Source organism: Mandrillus leucophaeus, unplaced genomic scaffold, assembly GCF_000951045.1.
Source record: "Mandrillus leucophaeus isolate KB7577 unplaced genomic scaffold, Mleu.le_1.0 Scaffold22, whole genome shotgun sequence".
In the NCBI taxonomy this organism is placed as follows: Eukaryota; Metazoa; Chordata; class Mammalia; order Primates; family Cercopithecidae; genus Mandrillus; species Mandrillus leucophaeus.
In genome coordinates, this window is record NW_012102254.1 from 4961538 (window position 1) to 4987243 (window position 25706).

Sequence of the window (25706 nt, forward strand, 5' to 3'; positions counted from 1 at the left end):
GATCTCTTAAATCCTTACTTGCCATGCCATTCAATCATAGTTTGTTTTTCTATATTTCTAACATGCCACCTACACAACTTCTGGTTTAGGGGTTTACTATGTGCTAGAACCAAGAAGAGCCTCAAAGATGTTGAATGCTGATTTAGGGGAGATACATTCTTTACATGCAAATTATAATGCTATTAAGCTTCTATTTTTAGCCAACAAAAAAGGCATACACACGTGATTTGCTGCTTTGCTGATCTGTGGCAGTGGTTTGTACTTGAGGTTTGGTCTTTGGGACCAGAAAACAGGTATTGATCCTCGAGTCTAAAAGAAAAGAGAGAAATGTGAAAAGAAATACAAACATATTTGTTTTTCTCACCTTACTTATTGTCAGCGGTATATAAATTAATGAATATGCAGGGAAAAAAGTAATACAACCTACCAACTATTTTAAAAATCCACGTGTATCTCTCCTAAAGTTCATATTTTATGAAAAAACATTTAGAACTTTTTCTCCTTCTAGTTTTATATACACGGCATTTGTGTAGTAGATAGTCTTTTATTTCCCCGAAATTCTACATTTATCTATGAGTAAAAATTAACAGGTTACATCTGTTATATAATTTGGCATTATGAAAAAATTAGAAAATTGCTTTATTCATTTTCAAATGGATATGTTTATCAACATATGAATATATTTGGACACTAACGCTCTGGAGCAGCAAGTGGTCCACAACTCCATAAGGCAAGAGAAGAGACATCTCACAGTGGCAGGTAAAGTCAATCATAAGCCATCAGCTTGTCCTATCATCACTGCCCTGAATACATGTAAATGGTTCAACAGACAGATGGCTCCATTTCCATAACTCTCATTGCACCTCCTAGCCTACCCTCTCCTCCAGGGATTTAATTTAAGGGCAGGAAATGTCAGTAGGTTAGTGCCAGATTAATGGACTTTCCTTTTTTGGGTGAACTTTTTCTGTAGATAAAAATATTACATAAGAACGGAGGGGAAGGGAAAAGAGGGAAATTTCAACATGACAGAAAATTACAATCCAAGCAGAAAAGGCCAACTCACTGACTGCCTAACAGACTAACAACTTGCCTGTACAAATGAAGCTTTGCTCCCATTGTAGTGCACAATTTGTTCTGTTTCTACAAAGTTAGCTGCATGGCCTTCAGAATCAATTCCTAAGTAGAAAAAAAATTAAGAATTAACTATACTGATTACGTAAAGAAACACTTCAGAAACCCACTAATTCAGGTTAACTTGGAGAGAACTAAGTCAGTTCAAATTAGTGGAAAAGTCATTATGAAAATACAATTCAAACAAACTCATTATACATGATCAGAAAACTAACAGAAGCTCGCTCACTTTAAACAGGCTTAAAGAGGAGTATAAAAACCTATTAATAAACAGATGAAGTTGGTTGCTCTTAAATACACTGATTGTTCCTGCATGCAAAATTCCTCTAAAATAGTGTTTCTCAAACTTGAGACATCTTTTAAAGAAAAAAAAAAATTCTCAAGGATCCCTGAGAAAATGTCCATAGATCCTAATTTGAAAAATACTAGTTTGAAAGGTAACACTATCAATTTAGGTAATTATACTTAGTAACAACACAATACTCAACGTAAATACAGGCCATTTTATTTTTATTTATTTTTTGAGATGGAGTTTCACTCTTGTTGCCCAGGCTGGAGTGCAATGGCGCGATCTCGGCTCACCACAACCTCTGCCTCCCGGGTTCAAGAAATTCTCCTGCCTCAGCCTCTCAAGTAGTTGGGATTACAGGCATGCGCCAGCATGCCCCACTAATTTTTGTATTTTTAGTAGAGATGGGGTTTCTACATGTTGGTCAGGCTGGTCTCGAACTCCCAAACTCAGGTGATCCGCCCACCTCGCCCTCCCAAAGTGCTGAAATTACAGGCGTGAGCCACCACACCTGGTGAATATAGGCCATTTTAAAATATTTTGTTATAACAATGCAAATGGTTTCCAGCAGATACTTATACTGATTTTAATTATGAAAATGAAAACACAAAAACTGTATGTGATCCTCTGTAATTCCATAAATATGCTCACAAAACCTAGTTCAAAAAGCAAAGTGGATTCTTGATGCTGTTTAGTTCTTTCAAATATTTGAAGCATTCCTTTAAAAATGTATTTACATAATCTATTTTTACAAGGAAAAGCTTGCTAAGCAAATGCAACTTTCAAGCTAGTCCCTGACCCAAATTACCAAATTATCGGAAAGAAATCAATGGATTTTTAACTGTGCCAAGTATTTCCTAACATCCTTTCTATCTCACATATTTCTCACATATAACATTCGGAGGTATATGCGAAGTATCACTGTTTTTGTTACCATATCACCAGAAGCGGCCAAAATTATAGAGCCAAATCAGCAATGACATGACTCCTCAATACTTTATGAGATTACTTGTCAGAGGCACAGGCTATCCTTGCTTCCTTTCGTAATTCCCACTAAGGAACAACATCCAGTTATTTTTAAAAGTGAGAGTCAGAGTGAGAGACAGTATGTGTGTTTCTGTGTATGAAAGAAGGAGCTTTATGAAAAGATTTGCAAGACATATTAAGAAAAAAAGGAACCAAGGTACAGAAAAATATGCATAGAATATTATCACTGTCTAAAAAAAGGAGGAAGAGAAGGGCACATACCTGTATTAGCATAAAAATTATCCGGAAGGATAAACAAGAAACTAACATCTGATTAGCTGGTAAGGGGGTAAGAACCGAGCAGATGAGGTCAGAAATGGGAGATATTTTTCATCGCATTAAAAAAATACTTTTTGATATTTGAAATATGTAAATGCACTACCTGTTCAAAAAATTTAATCAAAAACTATGTTTCCATCCAAGAAAATCTAGTTACAAGAGAGTTGCTATCTCTAATTTGGTTTGTGATCTTGGCCAGGTCACACACTCAATGATATTCTTCCTCTGCTACGAGAGATATTAAGCAAATAATCTCTACAACTTTCTGGCCCCAAGCTACAATTTATTTAATGGCTTACGGCCATAAAATATGCTGATATATTCTGGTTAAAAAAAAATAGAAAGATTGGAGAAACTCCTTTTCATAATGACAGTAAGCTTTAATACAGATTTTTAAAGTTTAGTTCAGCGAAATAAGCATGTTGCTAGTACAAAGTCTGGAAAATAAATGCTCAAAATGTAAATGTTCACAAAGTTGAAGGCATAAAGCAAATGACTAGCTTCACGCATGCAAAAAAACCTAAAAGCAATACAAGAAAATACTTTCTAAGTTAGGTTACTGAAAACTACACTGAGTTCAGCTGTGCTTTCAGACATCCAGCAAACATGATCAGTTCCTCTTCAAGCAGTAAGCAGCAGCCTACAAGTATAACATTAACATTTGCAATGTAATTACAGTAGCTGAAGCATGGAAGACCTACCTAATTATTATAATGAAGTAGGAGATAAATACTTAGCAAGGCTATCAAATGATAATGAAAACAAATAAAATATAAAAGGTTACATTCGTGTCACCGTAAGACAAAATATTAATTACAGATATGATCCATGCTGACAAAATTAATCTCACCTCTTACATAATAGCGCACACCAGCTCTGAAACAGCTCCTCCTCGAGATGAGAATCCAATCAAAGTATTTTCCATTAATAGAACATGAATGCATGGTAATAACTTAACTACATTAAGAAAAATACAACATATAATAGAAATCATAAGCATTGTTTCTAGATTGTTTGAATGCATCTACTCTAATAATGGTCTTTAAGAGAAAAAATGACAGAGTATACAAATCTTCCTGAATATTCACAAGCCCTCAGTACCATAATCAACTGTGAAGCTCTGTCAAGTTAATAACCCTATGACATGAACGCAATATATTTAAGAAGTTCACTATGGTGTTTTTATTTAAATGATATGCTTCCCTTTTCCTGATATCCTCAATCACTTTCTAAAGAATTAAGTATAAACCACATCACTGAAAAATCTACTCTGAATGGAAAACATAAATTTAAAATAGATTAACTTTCAAATAAGAAACAAAAAAGCGGGGAAGGGAAGGCTAAGCTTCTGCAGTTAAGGAAAAAAAAAAAAAATGAAATGCATGACACATAATTATAAATTAGCCATAACAGCCGGTAAGCATATGAAGATTCACAGATTAAAGTGAATTAAACAAAAGTTACCTAGAAATGGAAATTCTGACTCTACCTTATCCTCAAAATAGAAAAGGTGAACCTCAATATGAAAGACTGTATCTCCCCCTTCTTTATATAAAGTTATTTCCCTTAACTACTAGTAATAGTATATGCTATAGGACACTTCGTACACCATTCAGTAATATAAACAGTCATATACCTAGAAATTCTAAAGGCTGATCTCTCCACTTCATTCCCAGAGTAAAGGGTTGCAAAAGCTTTTGGAATTGGCATACCTCTTACATTAAATGTTTTTATTATGAAATCTAATAAACAGTAAAGTATAATGTATGCAACTATTTACCATAGTTAAATACCCATTTAGTATGGGGAGTTGATATTAAATGGGTAAGAATTTCTTACTGGAGTGATAGAAACAGGATGCGGTTGCACAACACTGTGAATGAAATTAATGCCACTCACTGAATTACACATCTAAAAATGATCAAAAAGGCAAATTGTTTATTAAATATATTTGATCATAATTTTAAAAATTACACATACACACAACCCTTTGTACCCACTAGTATCTTTGAAGCACCTTTCTGTGTGGCTCCCTTACTGCTCTCTAAGAAGTAACTACCATCCACTCAGCTCATCATTCCCTTGTCTTTCTAGTTTTGCCACTAAACTACTTCCTGTTTAGTCTGCACAGCTTTTGGCTTTTTTTTTTTTAAACGTAACAGGAATTAACCTGTATGTATTCTTTCAGTTCTCCTTATTTGCTCATTATAGTCAGGAGGTTCATTTGCTGCTGCTATGGCTGTATAATATTCTACTACATGACGAGATTACAGTTACTTATCCATTCTACTGTCCATGGACATGCCAGGTGTTTCCAGTTTTACTATTATAAACAGTGTTGCAATAAACATCTCTGTACAGAACAAGCAGAAGTGGCTCTAAGGAGCAGTACTGCTGGGTTACAGAGTATATTCCTCATCTGATCTTATTAGGAAATTCCATATTGTTTCAAGAATTACTTTGGCTTCTCACCTTTACCAACATTTGATATTGTCTGCTTTTTTAAAAAAAATTATTTATGCATTTATTTACTTGAGAGAGAGGCTCTTGCTGTGCTACCCAGGCTGGAGTGCAGTGGCACCATCAAGGCTCACTGCAGCCTCAAACTCCTGGGCCCAAACCATCCTCCCGCCTTGGCCTCCCAGGTAGCTGGGACTACAGGCACGTGCCACCATGTCTGGCTAATTTATTGTCTGCTTTTTAATGTCTGCCACACTCTGGCTAGCGGAGCAGGGGGTTATGACAGAAAGGTTTTATTGTTTCAATGGCCTTACTTTTTCTCCTTCCACATTTGTTGAGGTTTGGTTATGGTATTTTCTACATGTAATACTTTTTCTTAATATAATTTGATGCATCCATTATAAAGCATAACAGCATAACAAAATATTTGTGAACCTACCATCCAACTTCAAAACAGTACCAAAACCGTGAATCTATTTATCTGCTCCTTCCCTATTCTATCCATTGTGTTCTCACCTAGAAGTAACTATTCTCAGGTTTATGGAGACCATTCTCCTATCTTTTTAGTTTCATCACATGCAACCACGACTTAGAAACACACAGCTTGCTTTTTTGTAAAAATGAAACTACACTATTTATAAACTTCAAGCCCTTGTGATGTTCATGGTATTGCTCTAACATGGTACTGTGAACATTCTGGAAAGACCTCCTGGTATGAATGTATTGGGTAGGCACTGGAGAAGTGCTGGCAAATTCACAAAAGAACACCAAATGATTTTCAAAATGGTACCTAATGACATCAGCAATGAGTTGAGTTGCTAACGACTCATCTCTATTACCTGGTATCATTAGACTTGATAAGGGCTCCTCTTGAGCTCCCAATTCACTTTCCTTTGAAGCCCATAGCACTAGAGAAGACTCCAAGGTAGTATCTGCTCCCTTACTCACCCAAATTATCTATTTTGAGCCAGGGCACAAAGACGAGCAGGGCAGATAAGCCTGCTCTTAAAATCTAGCAGAGAATATGACTGACTGCTTTATGAATCATGTTCCTCTGATTGTAAAACAAAAACATATACACTTTAGAGAATTCAGAAAGCATGAAAGGAAGAAGAGTAAAATAGAAACTGAATCCCATCAGCATTAACTTTTAAAATGTGAGTATATTTACTTCCAGCCTTTCATCAGTGAGTTACTCCCGGGAACATCCACACCTTCTCTCCAGGATGGCCATTTCACATACTCCCCTCAACCTGCAACATTTCTCCCTCATCCCACTCACAGCCCATTATGTCACTTTATATGGCGCTGTAAAAATAAAAGCCCTCCACAGGCCCCGATCACGTTTACACACCCACCAGCATCCACATCCAATCTGCTTCCCTTCTACAGTGGGAGGTGAGCAGTCCACACCAGGCCCTCTACCTGTGCGCTGACCCCACCCACCTCACACATTCTTGGACATCACTCTAGCATGCACCTTCACCAATTTTCCCCTTCTCAAAAATCTTTTGAGTAGAGGTCTTCCTCTGTCACCCAGGCTAGAGTACAGTGGTGTGATCATAGATCACTGCAGCTTCAAAATGGGGTCAAGCGATCCTCCTGAATCAACCTCCTGAGCAGGTGGGACTACAGGCACATGCCACCATGCCTAATTTTAAAAACTTTTTTGTAGAGACAGGGTCTCACTATGTTCTCCAGGCTGGTCTTGAATTACTGGCCTCAAAGGATCCTCCTGCTTCAGCCTCCCAAGGCACTGAGATTACAGACATGAGCCACTATGCCTGGCCCCACTACATTTAAAGTAAAAGCTACAGTTCTTCCCATGGCTTATAAGGCCCTGAGTCATTTGGGCTGAGCTAATTCTCTGAACACAGCTCCCGCCTCTCTCTGTCCACTCTCTATTCCAGTCATGTTCCTGTCTTGGGGTCATTTTACTTATTAATGTCTCTGTATGTGTGTGAAACATATGAGTTTACTTCTAGTCAACAAACCACACTAAAGAAAAGCTCATTTAAAGCTTTCAATTTAAAGGTAAATGGGTAAGCTATTTCTAAAATTGCCTAGAAAAAAAGGTTCTATAATCTCACTTAATATTGTTTGTCCATTCACAATCTCATTTTGAAAAAACAAAAAAAAAAAAAACACCATAGTTGGCCCAAATCATTTAAGGCATTAAATAAGAATAAACACTTTTTTTTTTTTGCGAGACAGAGTCTTGCTCTGTTGCCCAGGCTGGAGTGCAGTGGTGAGATCTCGGCTCACTGCAATCTCTGCCTCCTGGGTTCAAGTGATACTCCTGCCTCAGCCTCCCAAGTAGCTGGGATTACAGGCATGAGCCACCGCGTCCAGCCGAATAAACACATTTATTCTTATTTCGTCCTTAGGAGAACATGGAAAGCTCGGGGTGGGGGTTTGGGGAAGCAAAAATAAATGAGGTTTTATCCCAAAATTTTCTAATTTTTATTCCCCTGTAACTGTGGAACATGTTTCCTCCATAACTTTTTGGGTTTTAAGTATAACAAGCGTAAGTTTAGTGAAATTATATTAACATAATGAATACATAATAGACTTGTACTGATAAGCTTCTTACATGTGCTTGATAGAAAGATGTCATCACCATTTTCTGCAGGGCACAATCCTGATTACAGTCATGTATCACTTAATAGGGGTACATTCTGAGAAATGCATCGTCAGACAATCCTATACATTATAGAGGGTACTTACACAAATCCAGATGGCACAGCCTACTGCACACCTAGGCTACATGGTATATAGCCCATCGCTCCTTAGCTACAAACCTGTAGAGCATGTTACTGTACTAAATACTGTAGGCAATTGTTAACACAATGGTATTTGTGTATCTCAACATATCTAAACATAGAAAAGATACAGTAAAAATATGGTATTATAATCTTGTAGGACCACTACCATATACGTGGTCTGTTGCTGACTGAAATGTCAGTACGTGGCACGTAACTGGATAGGCACTCATCGGCATATACTGTGCTTATCTATCCTTTAAGAGCCAGCGCACTTGGCTGCTTTATTTTTATTATGATGTCTATGATACAGATTTGTTTTTAATATGAACCTACCATTAGATAATCAATACTCATTTTGTATCTGTACTCTGATTTTACCCCTAGGCAATATTCTTTGTACTCTACCTATTTTCATTTATCTGTCACTATTTCAAATGACAAATAAAATTTTTAACGGTAATTCTCCTCTCCAAGTTGTTACCCACATTAGTGTCTGACTTACACTTTTTTTGACCCTGTCACCCAGGCTGGAGTGCAGTGGTGCCATCATAGCTCACTGCAGCCTCAAACTCCTGGACTCCAGTCATCCTCCCACCTCAGCCTCCTGAGTAACTGGGACCAGAGGTGCAAGCCACCATGCTCGGCCTAAGTCTAACTTTTCAAATTATGTACTAAGGAAAGTTTTCAACAGCCAGGTCCAAACTACTAATGTGTAATTTACTGATAAAAGATAACATCAAATAAAGGCAAAATACAGTATATATATTCCTTCTCTTTAAACAACCAGCCCCAGAACTCTTGAACAGAGAGAGAGTCATATAGTCTGAAAAGTTCATTCTAAACAAAAAAACCAACATGGCAATGAGTTTGATTTTCTTATCAACAGCAAGTTCTATTAATTCTGAAATACTCTCCTTATGGAGTATTTGAGACTATCTCTAAATCTGCCTTATAATAAAATTTAAATAAAGGCATCTAGAAACTAAAGAGTAATATCATGTAAGGATACAGCCATGTAACACTGGAAGGGCAAACCGATGAACCTGAAATGAAAATACATATTTAGAACAAATACACTTTAAAAATAAATAAGTATTATATAAAAATATGTACACACGGGGAGGTAATATACAAACATAACAAGGTAGTAAACTTACGGGTAATATAATTTTTAAAAAATTTCTCTAATGTAACATTAAGTATGCATTACAATCATTTGAGCTTGAATATTCACAGATTTTGGAATACTAACAAAGCTACATGAAGTTACAGAATGTTTACCTCCTTTTCAGTCTTTGCCTACAACAACTTCACTCCTCCAGGGAAAAGATATCCCATGCTAATTGTTTGCAGCTCAAACTACTTTTCCAAAAAAAGCATAGCAAATGACAAGAAATAAAGTAATTAGACACATCTATTTACCTAGATTCAGTAATATATCATGTTTCCCTAGCTGGGCCTCCCTGTTTACACCTCGTATGTGCAGACAAAGGACAGAAGAAGATGGTGCCTGTGCATGTCTCTCCTGGGTGACTGAAGGGAGTCTCATCCCCAAAGGAAGACAAAAACAAAGCTCTCCCCTTGGCCAGGGAACTTGGCTCTGGCCCCTCATTTCTTCATTATCCATGTACCAAGACCCATTGTATCTCTCTTAGACAAAGCAATGTATTTTTACTTAAGGCTTCTATAGAAGATCAGAGTAAAATAATTAGGCTTCTTCAACCTAGAATGATGTGCCAGGGTAGACCTGATCCAAGTTTGTAAGTTATAAAGTTAAATTAGAATTGTTTCTCAAAATTCTTGGTGATTAGGAAGTCACTTTATAACATGCATTGAATTAAAGCTTGGACTGCAACAATTAAGCAGATTTTATTTAGTGTACATTACCTCTGGCTGTGCAGAAAGTTCTCTTAGAAGATGACCATTCCATACAAACCGCTGATCTGCCTGAGAGAAGTTTTAAAATTTAATAAAATATCTCCTGCCAAGCTTACTTTCTACAGAAAGAAAACGACACCAATCAATGTCTCTGATGGTAGAAGCAGGTTTCTTTGACAGGTCTCAAACAAAATACATCTCCCCCTCAAATCTGTACCTCCTGTGTACATTCCTGTCTCATTGTCTCAGGCCAGACAGAAATTTGGGAGGAGTCTTAGGGTATTTCTTTCCCTTATATTTAATTTTCAAGTACTAAATCTTCTTCAAAATCCATCTTTTTTACATTTCTACTTCCACTATCCTTGACCAACATTTGACTCCAGCCTAACTACTAACACAGCTTCCCTTGCCTCCAGTTTAGGCATTAGTCCTCCCCACCCATTTTTCCACAATACTGCCAGCAGGAGTTCTCTAACATGTCCTGTCTCCTATCTGCTCAAAATTCTTCAACGACTCTGTCATCTAAAGAACCAAATCTCTGCATGGCCTAATCAGTCCTAGGATCTGGCAGTCCCTAATTAACTCTCTGATCTCATCTCTGGCCACTCTGACTTTCATAAATACAGAAGAAGCTCCCTCAACAATCTATATTTAATGGACCCTACTTAGGGACAGGCCTGGTGGCTCATGCCTGTAATCCCAGCACTCTGAGAGGCCAAGGCAGGTGAATCACTTGAGACTTAGGAGTTCAAGACCGGCCTAGCCAACGTGGTAAAACCCTTTCTCTACTAAAAATACAAAAATTAGTCAGATGTGTTGGCATATGTCTGTAGTCCCAGTTACTTGGGGAGGTTAAGGCACAAGAATCACTTGAACCTGGGAGGTGGAGGCTGCAATAAGCCAAGATTGTACCACTGCACTCCAGGCTAGGTGACACAGCAAGACTCTTGTCTCAAAAAAGAAAAAACAAACAAAATAATTGACTCTACTCAGTAGATTAATCAATTCCATTTATGAAGCATACCAAATGAACCACCCACACCCCCAACTCTAAAAGTCACAGGGAATGGCTTTTGCACTTGGCCACAAACAGCTGAATCACACTTCCTGAGATTCAAATGTGTGTTCCCGAGTGGTCTGTGCCGGTCATACTTATTATTTCATTACATAGTTTAACTAAATATTTTATAACCCAATAAAATAAGACTAAAAACAGACTGCTGTTTCTATAAAGTTAAATGATTTGGAATATAACTTGGTAAGAGGCAAGTTGCTAAAACAAAACTGCTGTTGAATTCAGAGTGGGAGTGGCAACTAAAAATATATAAAAGAACATAGTAAAAATGTACAGGATTCTGCACACAGATTTCTCTGTAAGTGTCAAAGTCTTTAAAGTGGCCCAAATGAGAAAGCCTTACGGATGTAATTTACACAGGGAAGACAATTCAGAATAAAGGAACCAAAAACAAAGAAAATCCTACGGCTGTACATAAAAACATTGACCAATGTAAAACTTTGTGTTTTAAGTTAAAATATTTAGGGTATACATGTTCCATTTATTACTTTTATGATTCCCAAGTTAAAAAAACATTAACTTTTTTTTTTTAGACAGTCTCACTGTTGCCTTGGCTGGAGTGCAGTGGCGTGATGACAGCTCACTGCGGCCTCTATCTCAAGCGATCCTCCCACCTCAGCCTCCTGAGTAGCAGGGATTACAGGTGTGTGCCGCCACACCTGTTTAATTTTTAAATTTTTTGTAGAGATGTGGTCTCCCTATGTTGCCCAGATTGGTCCTGAACTCCTGGACTCAAACTATCCTTCTGCCTCAGCTGTCTAAAGTGTTGGGATTACAGGCATGAACCACCACACTTGGCTGACTTTCTGATTAGCCGACAAAATATTCCCAACTCATCCAACAGATGAGATGGCTTTTGCTTCAACTTAGCCTCTGCCACCACCTCTGCGTGGAACCCTCCCTGGCCCACTGTCACCTGACCAGCAAATCTTCATCATGTCTCAGCTCAAAAGTTATCTTTCTGTGTAAAGTTACTGTCCTCTGTACATACCTTTCTTTATACAGTTGTCCCTGACAACCCCAGGCAAAGACCCTCATTCCTTCAGGATCCCACTTCACTTTGGTACATATCTCCATTATAGCAACCATTCTTTGACTACCACTTCCCTGGAGGTCTGTAGGCTCCCACAAGACAGGGTCCACAGCTTCATTCCGGGTCCCCAGGGGCTAGTATAGTGCCTGGTACATGGCTGATGTTGTAGAGATGTTTCACAAACAAATGGAGAATGTAGCAACTGCTTTTAAAAGCAAGTCTCTTTGTAGTTAAAAGCCAAGTTTCTTGAATGCTTAGCCTGCATCTAAACTTCCATCTAAGGCTACATACAATTTTACTAAATTAGAGTGTAAAATCTTACCCAAAAAAGCCAGTCAACTAAAATATTAATTTAGGTTGAACTATAAGAAATAACCATTTTTATTGATTAAAAATGGGCAGTTACTGACAACTTCACATTGTCCAACCTAATAGGTAACATAGAAGGACCTTTTAAATTCTGTCTTCTCATTAAACACATCTAAGGTGTGTCAAAAAAATTAAGGCAGCAATTATCCAGGTTCCTGAACAAAAGAAACTTTAAGTTGAGATCATCTGAAACCTAATTTTAAAGATACATTCACTGTATATTTAAAAAAAAAAAAAAAAAGTAGATTGGGCAGGCACGGTGGCTCACCCCTGTAATCCCAGCACTTTGGGAGGATGATGTGGGTGAATCACTTGCGGCCAGGAGTTCGAGACCAGCCTGGGCAACATGGCGAAACCCCATCTCTATTAAAAATCCTAAAAATTATCCAAGCGTGTTAGCACACGCCTGTAATTCCAGCTACTTATGAGGCTGAGACACAAGAATCACTTGAATCCAGGAGGCAGAGGTTGTAGTGAGCTGAGATCGTACCACTGCACTCCAGCCTAGGTGACAGAGCGAGACTCTGTCTCAAAGAAAAAAAAAAAAGCAAAATAAAAAAAAACTTTAAAAGGACATTTTCCAAATTCTTAGTGACTTTTGTTACATTTTTAGTTATAAAAATTATAAATAATCATCACTACAGAAGTATCAACTATTAGCATATGAATTTTATAAGCCTAATTACACTGCTAATGTAACTGCTGCACTACCGAACAGAGTTGAGAGTTAAGAAATTACAAATGAATGCAATGCTAGTTTGAAGATTTTACATGTGAGAGTTAGCACTTGGTAGCCTTGTAATAGTTATGCAAAATACAAATTCTGAAAGATTTTCCTCTAATAACTTACTTGTGTGTTTATACAAAGATTTCTGAATATCTACACCAGTGGTTCTCAATTCTGGCTGTATCCATACACAGATTCAAGGACTCTCACGCTGGGATTGTGATGTATATTTAAAATAGGGTATATTTTCAAAGCCTCATACATGTTTCTAACATATAGCCAGGACTGAGAAAAATCAATATAAATTTTTATGCATGAAACAGAGACACGTCTGTTTTAAAATACTAAAAATAAAAATAACTGAAGATCAAGCTTACCCTTTCCAAAAGACTCATTTCTTGGAATTCTGGACTAGTGTTGGATAGCCGCTGCAAAGTATGGGTCAAATCATATGTTGTTGAAAAGTAAAATCCATCCACATTCAAGACATGGTTTAGCATCGCTAGGAAGGTTTTATTATCTTGCAACTGTAAACAAAGAAAAATCAGTACAGCTCATAATTGAAAAGGAATCTGTCAGCATGAGAAAAGAATACAAATTAAATCCTGTTAAGTCCAGTCTCATTAAAGACTACTGGCACAAGGACTGACCCAGTAAAGGGGATGCTCGCCATTTCCCTGGGACGTAGGACAGTTCCTGACACACAGAAGATACTCAGTAAACACTGTAGGGTACTATTAGAGAACTTGATCATGTAGGACTTCTCCCCTTTGTATCCTTTACAAACTTTATTCTAAAGGGCAGAAGAGTGGTTTTAACAAAACATCACCTTTGGTTATGATCTACTGTGTGCCAGTTATTTTCCTAAGACTCTCTTTAATCTTCACAACAGCCCTGCTAAGTTAGCATAGCTATCTTCATTTGACAAATAAAACACATACATTTATGAGGGGCCCAATAACGCAAATAACAAGATACTAACATAATCCTCATTCTCAAGAAACGTTCCCTGGTTTGGGATGGATGAAAAGTAAAATGGAATTCTTCTTCTTTAAAACAAAGATTAAAAAGTCCAGTAAAAGCAATATTTATCTTTATTCTTGGAAAACCATTTTAACTAGCTTTCCCAATGAATACCAAGATTGACATTTGGTTTTATCCTTGTTTTAAAAAGCAACTGTTAATGTTTAGTAACGTTTAACCATTACTAAATGATTAACTTGTTAATCTACATGTTACAAATCTACATATACAAAATTTTTTATTTGTGCTCAGACATGTTTTCAAAATTAGCTACACAGCTTGACAACAAAGAATAACAATCAAGAAGAAACTGTCTAAGTAAATATGACTGGTCTATTAAATAAATACAGCCATTTTTATTTTTTTAAAATATGCCTAGTAGAGAATGAATATATTGATATATATTTCTCAATATATATATATAATAAAAAAATTCTAAAGTATAAAAAGCATATCTTGTAGTTTTACTTAGGCAGTGCTATAATTTTATTTTTTAAAATATTTATCCTAAGTTATATGTTTTAATACATTTTCTTCTAGAAACAAACATTCTTATAAATTGTGTGTAAAAATATAACGTAAAATTTTTAAATAGCAAACACATAACTAAAATTACATTAACAAAATAATCACTCTCAACAGGTATATATCTCTAAACAATGTTGACTTTAAAAAGTAAGAGTCAAAGAATCAGAACAGGGCAATGCCATTCACGAGCAAAAACAGATCCTGTTTAAACATGAATACAGGCAGTCTTTACTTTGTAAAGTGGGACTGTAAAAATTACCATGTGATTTTAATCTTAATAATCTTAAGCTATCTTAACAGTCAACTGTAAAAACTATGATTGTTTCATGACCTTTAAAAATTTTTTTTGTCAAAACATTAAAAACTCTATTGTAAGTTATAGATATTTACTTATATAGTTATAAGTTGTAGACATTAACTTGTAAGTTATATATATAGCAAATTATTATAAGTATAAAGAAATGAATAAATTGTAAAACTAATATTTAGCACACTGTAAAACATTAGAAACACCGAGAATAAAAAATATTTTATTTCTTTATACAAAAACTTATCAAGAGACTTGAACAGTGCTTGCCTTCTTCTTGTCATATAAATTAAGATACAGAATATCTCTTCTATCCCTGGTGAACTGCCACACACCTTCCTAAGTCTAAACCAACTTCTGACATTTTATCCTTTGCACTTTCAACGTTGGGAAATATCTCCAAGGTTTCCTTTAATGGGAAGTCTGTTGCCTCCGAGATACTGTCATCCTTTTCGTCACAGCCACTCCATCATTAACGTCGGTCAGTTCGCCTGCACTAGAACCTCTGGCTGCATACCTACAGTCCCTTCAATGGTGATAGTGTCAGTATTCCCACGGTCAGCTACTTCTTCTATGCTCCATTTATGTTCAATTTCAATTTCTCTTCCAGAGTTGTTGTTTTTTGTCTTTTGCACCTTCATCTTTGGTGGGTTAATTCTTCAGTTAATAAACTGTAGTAACTGAAATTTAAGCCATGTTGCTTGGGGATTGGTGTTAACTAAACCATGGTTACTGAAATCTGTGCATATAGGAATAGTGCAAAAGGAAAATTGCCTGAAAGAATATATACACATTTCATAAACACACATATACACTTACATTCACATGTGGTAAAAATAGAGAAAACCTCTGGGAAAGAAGAGAATGAGTTAAGAGGAGTAGAACTTCAAAGGTATTTGTAATTTATTTCTTTACAAAGAGGATATGAAGTTAAATCTGGTGTTGAGTACATGGTACATGTGCATTTCTGTTTTCCCTTTGCTCTCCATATGACATTTCACAATTTAAGAATTGAATCAGCTGGGCGCGGTGGCTCACGCCTGTAATCCCAGTACTTTGGGAAGCCGAGGCAGGCGGATCACGAGGTCAGGCGATCAAGACCATCCTGGCTAACAAGGTGAAACCCCATCTCTACTAAAAACACAAAAATTAGTCGGGTGTGGTGGCGGGCGCCTGTAGTCCCAGCTACTCGGGAGGCTGAGGCAGGAGAATGGCGTGAACCCAGGAGGCAGAGCTTGCAGTGAGCCGAGATTGCGCCACCCTGCACTCCAGCCTATGCTACAGAGCAAGACTCCGTCTCAAAAAAAAAAAAAAAAAGAATCTTAAACAAACAAACAAACAAACAAGAGCAACAAATGATTTAAAAAATATTTATTATGCCTAGGTAGAAAAGTAGGTAGAGTGACCTTACTCTATAGGTTGTTAAAATAATTACAGCATCTATTCCACAACACCCTCACCCTCCTCTACCCAGCCCATGCTACTTCTTTGGGCTCTGCAATTAGTAACAATTTCCAGTTCTTACCTGAATATCAGTTAAGTGTAACATTGTCTTCTTATAAGAAAGGACATCAAAATCTGTTGCTTTCCAGATTACATGATTGAAAAATTCACCTACTTTTGTCTTTTTGGTAATGACTATAAGATAATTACCTGCAAAAAGCAAGCCAAACACACATAATTATAAAAACAGTAACTATAAAGGTAGAAATAGGAGTCCTTATTATTTAACTTTAAAGGCTAGTAGAATGAGACTATATTGTGCCACTCAGATAAAAGGCCCATTTTTAAAGCAACCTTACAATTTATGAATAGAAAGGCCAGCATATTATTTAGAACAATTCTTACTGAAAGGTCACGTTTTTCTAAAAAAAGATAAAAGCAAAAGCTTTTCATAAACAAAGGATTTGTCTTAGTAAACAGAAAGTAGAGACAGAAAATACTTCTTTTTCTCTCTTTCATCAACCCCAAGGGATACAGGCCTCTGCTAATCATTTCCTAGCAGGCAGCTCAAAGCATCAGGTCACAAGATCTGACACTACAGGGCAATGTCCCTTCCACACCACTCCTATGTCCTTCATGTCACTCTAAATGGTAGAGAAATGTGCTGGGGCAGTATATCTAACTGGCTGCTGCAATATTACAAGGATGAGTGGTCAGGAATCAAGGAGTCATCACATCATGCACAATACACCAATCCTGACCTTGCCACCTCCTCACCCCACAAATATATAAAACACAGTAACCCTTTCCTACTGAATTAATTCTTCAGGTCTGTTCAACACTCTACCCACAAGTGCCCTCTCTGAAAGTTTTCCCATGTACATGTCTCTCCTGGAACTTGTCACACTGTACTGCAGTAGTTTACTACTTACACGCCTCTCTCACTAGACTGTGAACTGCAGGGCAAAATGGACTTTCATCCTTTATAACTCAGCATCTAGCATGGTGCCTGAAACAACAGGAACTTTAAACAAGCTCAATGAAATTAAATCTAAACAAAAATCACCCTCTTAACAATTTAGAACCAAGTAACATTTGCTAACATAAACTATGTCCTATTAGTACAGGACTGAAGGTACAGAATACCCTGGTCCACTGATGCATTAAAAATTTTATTTACAGGCTGGGCATAGTGGCTCACGCCTGTAATCCCAGCACTTTGGGAGGTCGAGGCGGGTGGATCAACCTAAGGTCAGGAGTTCAAGACCAGCCTGACCAACATGCTGGAACACCATCTCTACTAAAAATACAAAAAATCAGCTGGGTGTGGTGGCAGGCATCTGTAATCCCAACTACTAAAGAGACTGAGGCAGGGGAATTGCTTGAACCCGGGAGATGGAGGTTGCAGCGAGCCGAGATTGTGCCACTGCACTCCAGCCTGGGCGACAAGAGTAAAACTCCATCTTAAAAAAAAAAAAGTTTTTACATACCCCATTTGCAAAAACAATCTAGTTAAGGATTTCAACTCTAACTGAAACACAACGAAATACAAAACTTTTTTTTAAATACCAGAACCTCATGCTGATAAATTTTACCATTTGGGGAGTATTTCTTTTAAAAATTAATGACAAATACTTAACCAAGAGATTTATTGCTTAAAGCATGATACAAAGTATTACTTCATCGTATACTCACTCTAATATTATCAATTTAACTACCTTGTTTAATTACCTTCTGTGTCCATCTTAACTTATTTTCTCTTACCTGCCACCAGATGGATTGTGCCCAGTATACCAAATATTGGTCTTGTGACAGCTGAAGGAGGAACATCTTTCTTGACTTTAAAAGAAACGAAAGAAAGAAAAATCACATACAAAAAGCTCACCAACACAAACAGAAATTTAGTTTGATTTCAATAGTTACTTTGACTAAATCATTTTGCATGATTTGTTCTAAGAAAAGTAACATTTCTTAACTTAAATGCACTACTGATAGAGCTGTAAGTTATGTAAACTGGAGTGTAACAGCAATAAAACTGTGATAACTCCTAGAATGTATGTTAGGTTTTTTCATGGAAGAAAAAATAGTCCCGTTAGAAATGCCACGGTCTTTCTTTTGTGAAAAGAAAGTCTTTTCAATGGTGAAAAGAAACTGGCTAAGAAACTGTCAGCAAGTCAGTCCCTCATCAGCACTGACTTTGTGTGGAAGTATTTTATCATGTGTCTTACTGATGACTGTTTGGCATCATCATCTTTACATTCAAACTATTCATGACCTTTAGCTTTTCAGTCTATTCAAATGGGTCTGCAGTCTCTACCTACAAATAAAATGTTACTGAAAGATCAAGAATAATGGAAAATACACCCACATTAAAGCTCTTGTAAGACATTAGGTTGTATCAACGCGGTATAAAGATTAGTATAATTTAAACTTTAGGAGAAGTGCACTAACACTGGTTAAAACCAATCAGCGATCTTGAGAGATACCAAGCCACCAAGCAACAGACAAATAGGAAATGTCAAATTATCAAACTAAAACAGAGCTCTAATTCCATTTGATCAAAGACAAACTTTATATAGTACCTACCAGAATTACCACATAATCAAAAAAACAGAAATTTTATAGCCATACTTTTCTTACACCCCATTATCTCACGTAATATATTTTCATATTTTGCTTCACCCACTCAAAGGCTATTTACTGAATGCCTACTCTATGGTTATTCAAATATTATACTTTAAGAAAAAAATAAATATAGAACTCTGGAGGTGAATTAGAATCTTTCAACAAACAAAATATGAAATTCCAAATATGTTATCACTTGGTACATTAATTTGCCACCAAAATTATTTTGTATTTATCTACTCAGAAGTCAGGGTGTTCCACAAAAGTGAAAAAAAGAGTTTGCTTTTCACATCCCAGAAAAGCAAAACCAAAGTATAACTGGATAGGTAGATAAAACTCAGAAACATAATTTGCCTAAGAACACCTACAAGTTTTAGACAGTGATGGATATTTTATTTTTCATTTATTAAATTTCCTCATAGTCATGAAAGTTTTCAAAACAAAAACAAAAGCAGCTGTTAAAATTCCATACTCTTAAAGCTGAAACAACTTTTTCACTCTCAAATATCTTAAATCTTACAGCTAGAAAGAAGCTTAGCTATCTAAGCCAATCCTGTTAAAATACAGCTAAGAGAAAAAATAAATAAATATTATGTTTTTAAATCCTTACAGACAGTAAAATACTACCTAAAATTTTCAAGATCATTTCTCCTTTTCACAAAAAAGGAGATAGCATAAAACTGATGCACAAAAATTACAGGCTGGTGCAAAAGTAATTGCGGTTTTTACCATTACTTTTCATGTAAAGTAATGGGTATACCATTACATTCAAATGAGGTAGCAAGAATAAAAATTTTTGTAAGAATGCACTCAGAGATCCACACACTGACGCACCTCTGAGTGATGTTTTTTAACTATTGTAATTTATGTATGAAATCTTTCTCCCTAAACTTCTAAATCTGGCTGTAAAATACCTGCAAGGGTAACCTCTGTGGACACACGGTCAATGGTAAGTACGTCATCTGCTCCATCATCACAAGCTTCCACATAAAATTTTTCAGGTGTCATATGCCTAAGAAGAAATGTAAAACATAACTAAACCAAATGAAACGAAGACTTCTAAAAAACTACTTATTATAACAATTACAGAGTATAAATTTGACATCATTTTCCCAGCTTCTAAAGGGATGAAGCTGTTAAGTTTGCTGTCCTTATGAGTTCACTGCAATTCTTCTCACTTGTATATTTGATGCTGACAAGGTTTTGATTTGCTATGAAACTATCAATTAAATGTATACAAAAAATATCGTAATCAAATCTAGTTTATTATATTCAACAGGGTACAGAAGGCAATGTGGCATAATAGGAACAGAGCCTACAGAACCAGACTACCAGTAGTCTGACCTCAGGCAAGTTACTCATTCTCTCTGATCCTCTTATTCCCTTTCTGTAAAATAACGATAATACCAGATTCATCACGCAGTAATGTGTGAATTAAATGAGCTAATCTCTGGTAAGTACTTTGAACATTTGATGCGTACGTAAGCAAGAGGTATTAGCTAAAATTAATAAGAAATGCATTTTAAATAAAATATTTCCAGGAAATTTTAAAAAACAAATTAACATTCAGGTAGGGTTTTTTTTTAGAAACCCATATACATGTTCCTGAAAAAAACTTCTCATTCTGCAAAATAAAAAATAAAGGAGGTAGAAATACGGTTGAGAGAGACTACTTAAAATTTATGCAACTTTGTAATTAGAGTCTAACAAAAATAACAGTTGGTTTCTCAAGAAACAACTTAAAATAGTTCAGGCAAGCAACTCAGCATGGTGAGGGACTGACTCAGGATATACAAAATATTAACAGAATAAAGTAAAGCTGCGTTTTAGTTTGCAGGCACTAAAACAATGCAGACTGAAGTAGAACTCCAAGCCACTGACTGAGACTGTTGTTTTAAGGTAGGCACAGGAGAAGATACAACTTTTCAGAAGCTGAGCGAGGCTGGGGAGGCAGGCTGAGTCCAAGAACTATTTCTTTTTCCAGAAACTAATCTTTATTGTTCACAAACCAGACTTAAAAGAATTTCTATCTGTTCTATCTGTGCAGCAGCCAACCTGAGGGTTTTTTCCTTTCCTTTTTAATTCTACTCCCACTTGCCTATGAAAAATCTCATTCAAACCCACACAACCATCATGGACATCATTTTCTATTTACCAATTGTGTATAAGCTATTTGGCATTATAGAAAAATGTCCTGTAGCAAAACAAACTCTTATTGACTGTTTTTGACTGTAAGTTCTCTGAAAATAATCAATCCTTAATTATCCAAATAAAACTTACAACCTTCTATGGTTCATCTGTAACTAACTAAATATTAGGTTAGTTTCCTTCATTGGGGGGGATATGCTGAGTGAAGGAAAATCAGTACAATGAAGAAAGCAAATCTGCTTCAAATACAGCAATCTTCAATTTAACCTGAATACAACAGTTCATTCCTTTTATTACTGAATAGCATTCCATTGTACAGATACATCATAATTTGTTGATCCATTCATTTGTTGATGGCTATTTGGTAACTTTGGTTTTGGGTTACTATGAATAAAGAAAAGGTTCTAGGAACATCCTTGTATAAAAGTCTTAAGGCAGATGTTCATTTCTCTTAACTCCCTAGAAGTGGAACAGCTGGATCATATGGCACATATATGTTTAACTTGTGCAGGAAGGGAGAAAAGCGAGGGATTACAGGCATGAGGAAACGTCTCAGGGTGACGGATACGTTCACTATTGTAATACTGGCAATGGTTTCATGGGTGTAAAAATGTCAAAATTTATCAAACTGTACACTTTCCTTTTCCATGTGTGTAGTTTATTGTATGTCAACTAAACTTCAATAAAGCTATAAAAAGAAAACAAAGTGAGAGGTCCTAAAACTAAAGAAATATAAAGAACTTCCACACATCTAGTCTTAAGCCTTTTTTAAAAAATCCACTATTTCAGTCCATATCTACAGAAGATGTTTCATGGAAGCACAAGCTGCATTCCAAGTGTAAGTCATTAACATTTACCAAAAGGCTACCTCGCGCTAAGCATTACGCAAGCAAGCACTAGGGGCTATGCGGCAGGTGATGAATACATTCCAGGGAAAGCTGAGCCAGGAATTTTAGTGGTTTGTTTGGGGACTGACTGATGGTAGGCACAGAATTGGGATTCAAACTAGTTTTGTAAAAGTCTAAAGGCTGTAATTTTTTTTTTCACCATACTGTATTACTAGGATTTGAAGACATCAGCCTTTGGTATGCTGGCACAGACACACTGTTGTGTTCAAAATTGACCCTGGTTAGTAAAACACAAAAACCTAAATGTTTTGAAAACCCTGGTTTAATAAATTTAAAGACTTTCCATTTAAAATAATTTTTTAAAAGTTTTGTCACCTCGAGACCCAAACACTAAGGTATCTAAAATTTCATTTGAGGAAAGGATTTCATTCCTTGCTGCCATTCTCAGCTTTCTCTTCATTAAAAAGAGATAGAGGCTGGGCGCAGTGGCTCACATCTGTAATCCCACCACTTTGGGAGGCCCAGGCAGGTGGATCATTTAAGGTCAGGAGTTCGAGACCAGCCTGGCCAACATGGTGAAACCTCATCTCTAGTAAAAATACAAAAACTAGCTGGCCGTGGTGGTGCATGCCTGTAGTCCCAGCTACTGGGGAGGCTGAGGCATGAGAATTGCTTAAGCCGAGGAGGCAGAGGTTGCAGTGAGCCGAGATCGCACCACTACACTCCAGCCTGGGCAACAGAGTGAGACTCTGCCTCAAAAAAGTAAAATACAATAAAAAGAGATAGAACTGATAAGTGAGGGTGGATGATAGAACTCACATAATATGCTCAGCACTAAGAGGGGACTCCATGAAATACAGGCATTATTAATATTTTACTAAATGGTTTCACACCACTGAGTTTTCATATTGTTTTTTTACACTTCCGTCGTCTTTAGTGTCTTGACAAAGCCATCACCACTGCTCTTATTTGGCTGCTTTTACATCTAGGACAAACTAACAAGTTTCAGAAAAGGTCTCAGGAAAGTGACAGTTTTGACCACAGAGTAAAGTCCATGGGCTTTATTACATACATTTTCTTCATAATACTCAGAAGTCTACGTCTTTTAAGTTCACAGCTGTATTGTGGGGGAAAGAGTTGCCATAATTTATTTCTCCAGATAAAGGGTGTGTTACCTCTTCAATAACTAATGCTATTTTTAACATAAAAAGATTATTATTCACCAAGCTCAGAAATAATATTCCTCCACTTTTTTATATTAGGCATAAAACACGAAGCTTGCTTCTAAATAAACAGTCAACAGAGAAATGCATATTGCTTGCCCTCAGTAGCTCACCCTTCCTACACTCTGACCACCTGTATTTACATAAATGCATTTAAACTCTCCTCACCTGTAAGACCTTTAAAATGAAAATTATTTGGACAAAAATCAATGAACTGAAAAGTCACACTTGTTTCCACATACAAGTTTGGAAGTATAACTTAATAGGCATATTTCCGTCAGCAATAAAGTATTTATTATAAAATCAGCTGTTTATAAGAGCACAAAAGTCAAACGCACACACAGAAAAAAACTATCTCCATTGAAAGCAATTAAAAGTTTTTCTCGGCCGGGCGTGGTGGCTCATGCCTGTAATCCCAGCGCTTTAGGAGGTGGAGGTGGGCAGATTATTTGAGGTGAGGGGTTTGAGACCAGCCTGGCCGACACGGTGAAACCCTGTCTCTACTAAAAATACAAAAATTAGTCAGGCGTGGTGGCGCACACCTGTAATCCCCACTAAGGCTAAGGCAGGAGAATTGCTTGAACCTGGGAGATGGAGGCGACAGTGAGCCAAGATCATGCCATCGCACCCCAGCCTGGGCGACAGAGTGAGACTCCGTCTCAAAAAAACGTCAAGCAAATAAAAAGCAGCAAGGCATTTTTTAATTCTAGGAAAAACAAAACATTTTTATAAAGAAATATAATTACGATATACCATGAGGCTTAATTTGAACAACAGCTACATAAACCACAGTCCAGCCTAATATGAGCATTTTTATAGATATGGAGTAAAATACCAGAAGTTGCTTAAAAAAGTAGATGCCTCTGTTATTATAAGCTTTGTATACTACTTATTTTTAAACCATATACCTAAGACTGAAATAAAAATAAGTTTTAAAAAATGTATTATAGGCCAGGCACGGAGACTCACACCTCTAATCCCAGCACTTTCGGAGGCCGAGGCGGGTGGATCACAAGGTCAGGAAATCGAGACCATCCTGGCCAACATGGTGAAACCTCGTCTCTACTAAAATACAAACAAAAGAATTAGCTGGGTGTGGTGGCGCACGCCTGTAGTTCCAGCTACTTGGGAGGTTGAGGCAGGGGAATCGCTTGCTTGAACCCAGGAGGTGGAGGTTGCAGTGAGCCAAGATCGCGCCACTGCACTCCAGCCTGGCGACACAGCAAGACTCCATGAGGTTAGGAGTTCAAGACCAGCCTGGCCAACATGGTGAAACCCCATCTCCACTAAAAATATAAAAATTAGCCAGGCATGGTGGCAGGCGCCTGTAATCCGTGCTACTCAGGAGGCTGAGGCAGGCGAATAGCTTGAACCTAGGAGGCAGAGGTTGCAGTGAGCCGAGATCGTGCCACTGCACTCCAGCCTGGGGGACAAGAGCAAGACTTCATCTCCCTCACCAAAAAAGTATTATAACCAAGTATACAAATAAGAGTAATTATGGATCAAGGTAGAGATGTCTCGCTCAAAAGTCCTGAGGCCTTTGCTTGATCTTCTCTCTCTGAGAGATGCTGTTGGAATCTAAGTTGCTGATGCTGCCATCAGGCTATTCTGATAATGTCACTGAAAGTGTTTGTCACTGAAAGTGGTATCTCTAGGCTTAAGAATTGGAGCAATGAAAACGTGAACAGTGACTGCCAGGGAATCAACATTTCTAGGGGTGGTAATTATAAGTAATGACTCACAATTCTGTTAATCGTAACAGCAGGTATCATCCTAACTCACAGGCACCTACATATACGCCCTTACTGTTCTCTTCCTCTTTCATTTCCCCCCACTTTTGTATTGATCTTAATACTGATCTGAAGCATAATTGTTTTACGTAATAAATTTTATTCTACATGTTTTATGCTTCCTAGGCTTCATTTCAAAAGCCAGTGAAATTAACTTTAACTCTCTAGCACTTACAGTCAAAAACAATTAAGTAAACATTCAGTGGTGTAATTTTTGCCAGTGTGTATTGTTTTATTGCTATTTTTGTCTTTAAATCTTCACCAAACAAGCTATCATATTACTTATTTTATGAAATGGATTTCAGAAAACAAGATTCGATCAAGATTATTTGGTCATTATTTATACTGCTAATAACAGATCTCTAAGGTTTAAAGTAATACTGTATACTAACAAGGGTTCTGGTCCTATATAAACTATCTGGTGAGGTCATTAGCCTCCAATTCACTATTAACTCTAACTGAACAAGAATCCTACCAAGTATCTGTCAAGACAAGGGATTCGATATCTACCCAGAGTTCTGGTTCCCATTAATAACACACATACTATAGAAGATATATCAAAATAGCATAATACTTGTAAAATAATTGCTTCTATTTTGACTACGTTCATTCAGTTGGTTATTTTGCTTTTAAGGATTACTGTCCAAGCATGGGATAAAAAAGAAAAAGTGGTTGGATACAGTGCTCATGCCTGTAATCCTAGCACTTTAGGAGGCTGAGGCAGGAGGACTGCTTGAGC

At 36.8% G+C, this 25706-nt stretch overlaps 1 protein-coding gene across 3 annotated transcripts in view; it reads right to left on the reverse strand.

The window, feature by feature from the left end:
* Window positions 1-25706, reverse strand: part of SACM1L (SAC1 suppressor of actin mutations 1-like (yeast)) — a 55400-nt gene that overhangs the window by 22119 nt on the left and 7575 nt on the right. For 2 of the 3 annotated variants that reach the window (XM_011981094.1, XM_011981093.1), the window contains 9 exons: window positions 19873-19970; window positions 18098-18172; window positions 16416-16543; window positions 13410-13559; window positions 9838-9897; window positions 8960-8993; window positions 3576-3677; window positions 1091-1176; window positions 223-309 (listed from right to left, as the gene is read on the reverse strand). In XM_011981094.1, coding sequence (XP_011836484.1) covers window positions 223-309; window positions 1091-1176; window positions 3576-3677; window positions 8960-8993; window positions 9838-9897; window positions 13410-13559; window positions 16416-16543; window positions 18098-18172; window positions 19873-19966 — 816 coding nt within the window. In that variant the 5' untranslated portion in view covers window positions 19967-19970. The remainder of the gene's footprint in view (window positions 1-222; window positions 310-1090; window positions 1177-3575; window positions 3678-8959; window positions 8994-9837; window positions 9898-13409; window positions 13560-16415; window positions 16544-18097; window positions 18173-19872; window positions 19971-25706) is intronic. The other variant, XM_011981095.1, reaches the window with a different exon arrangement.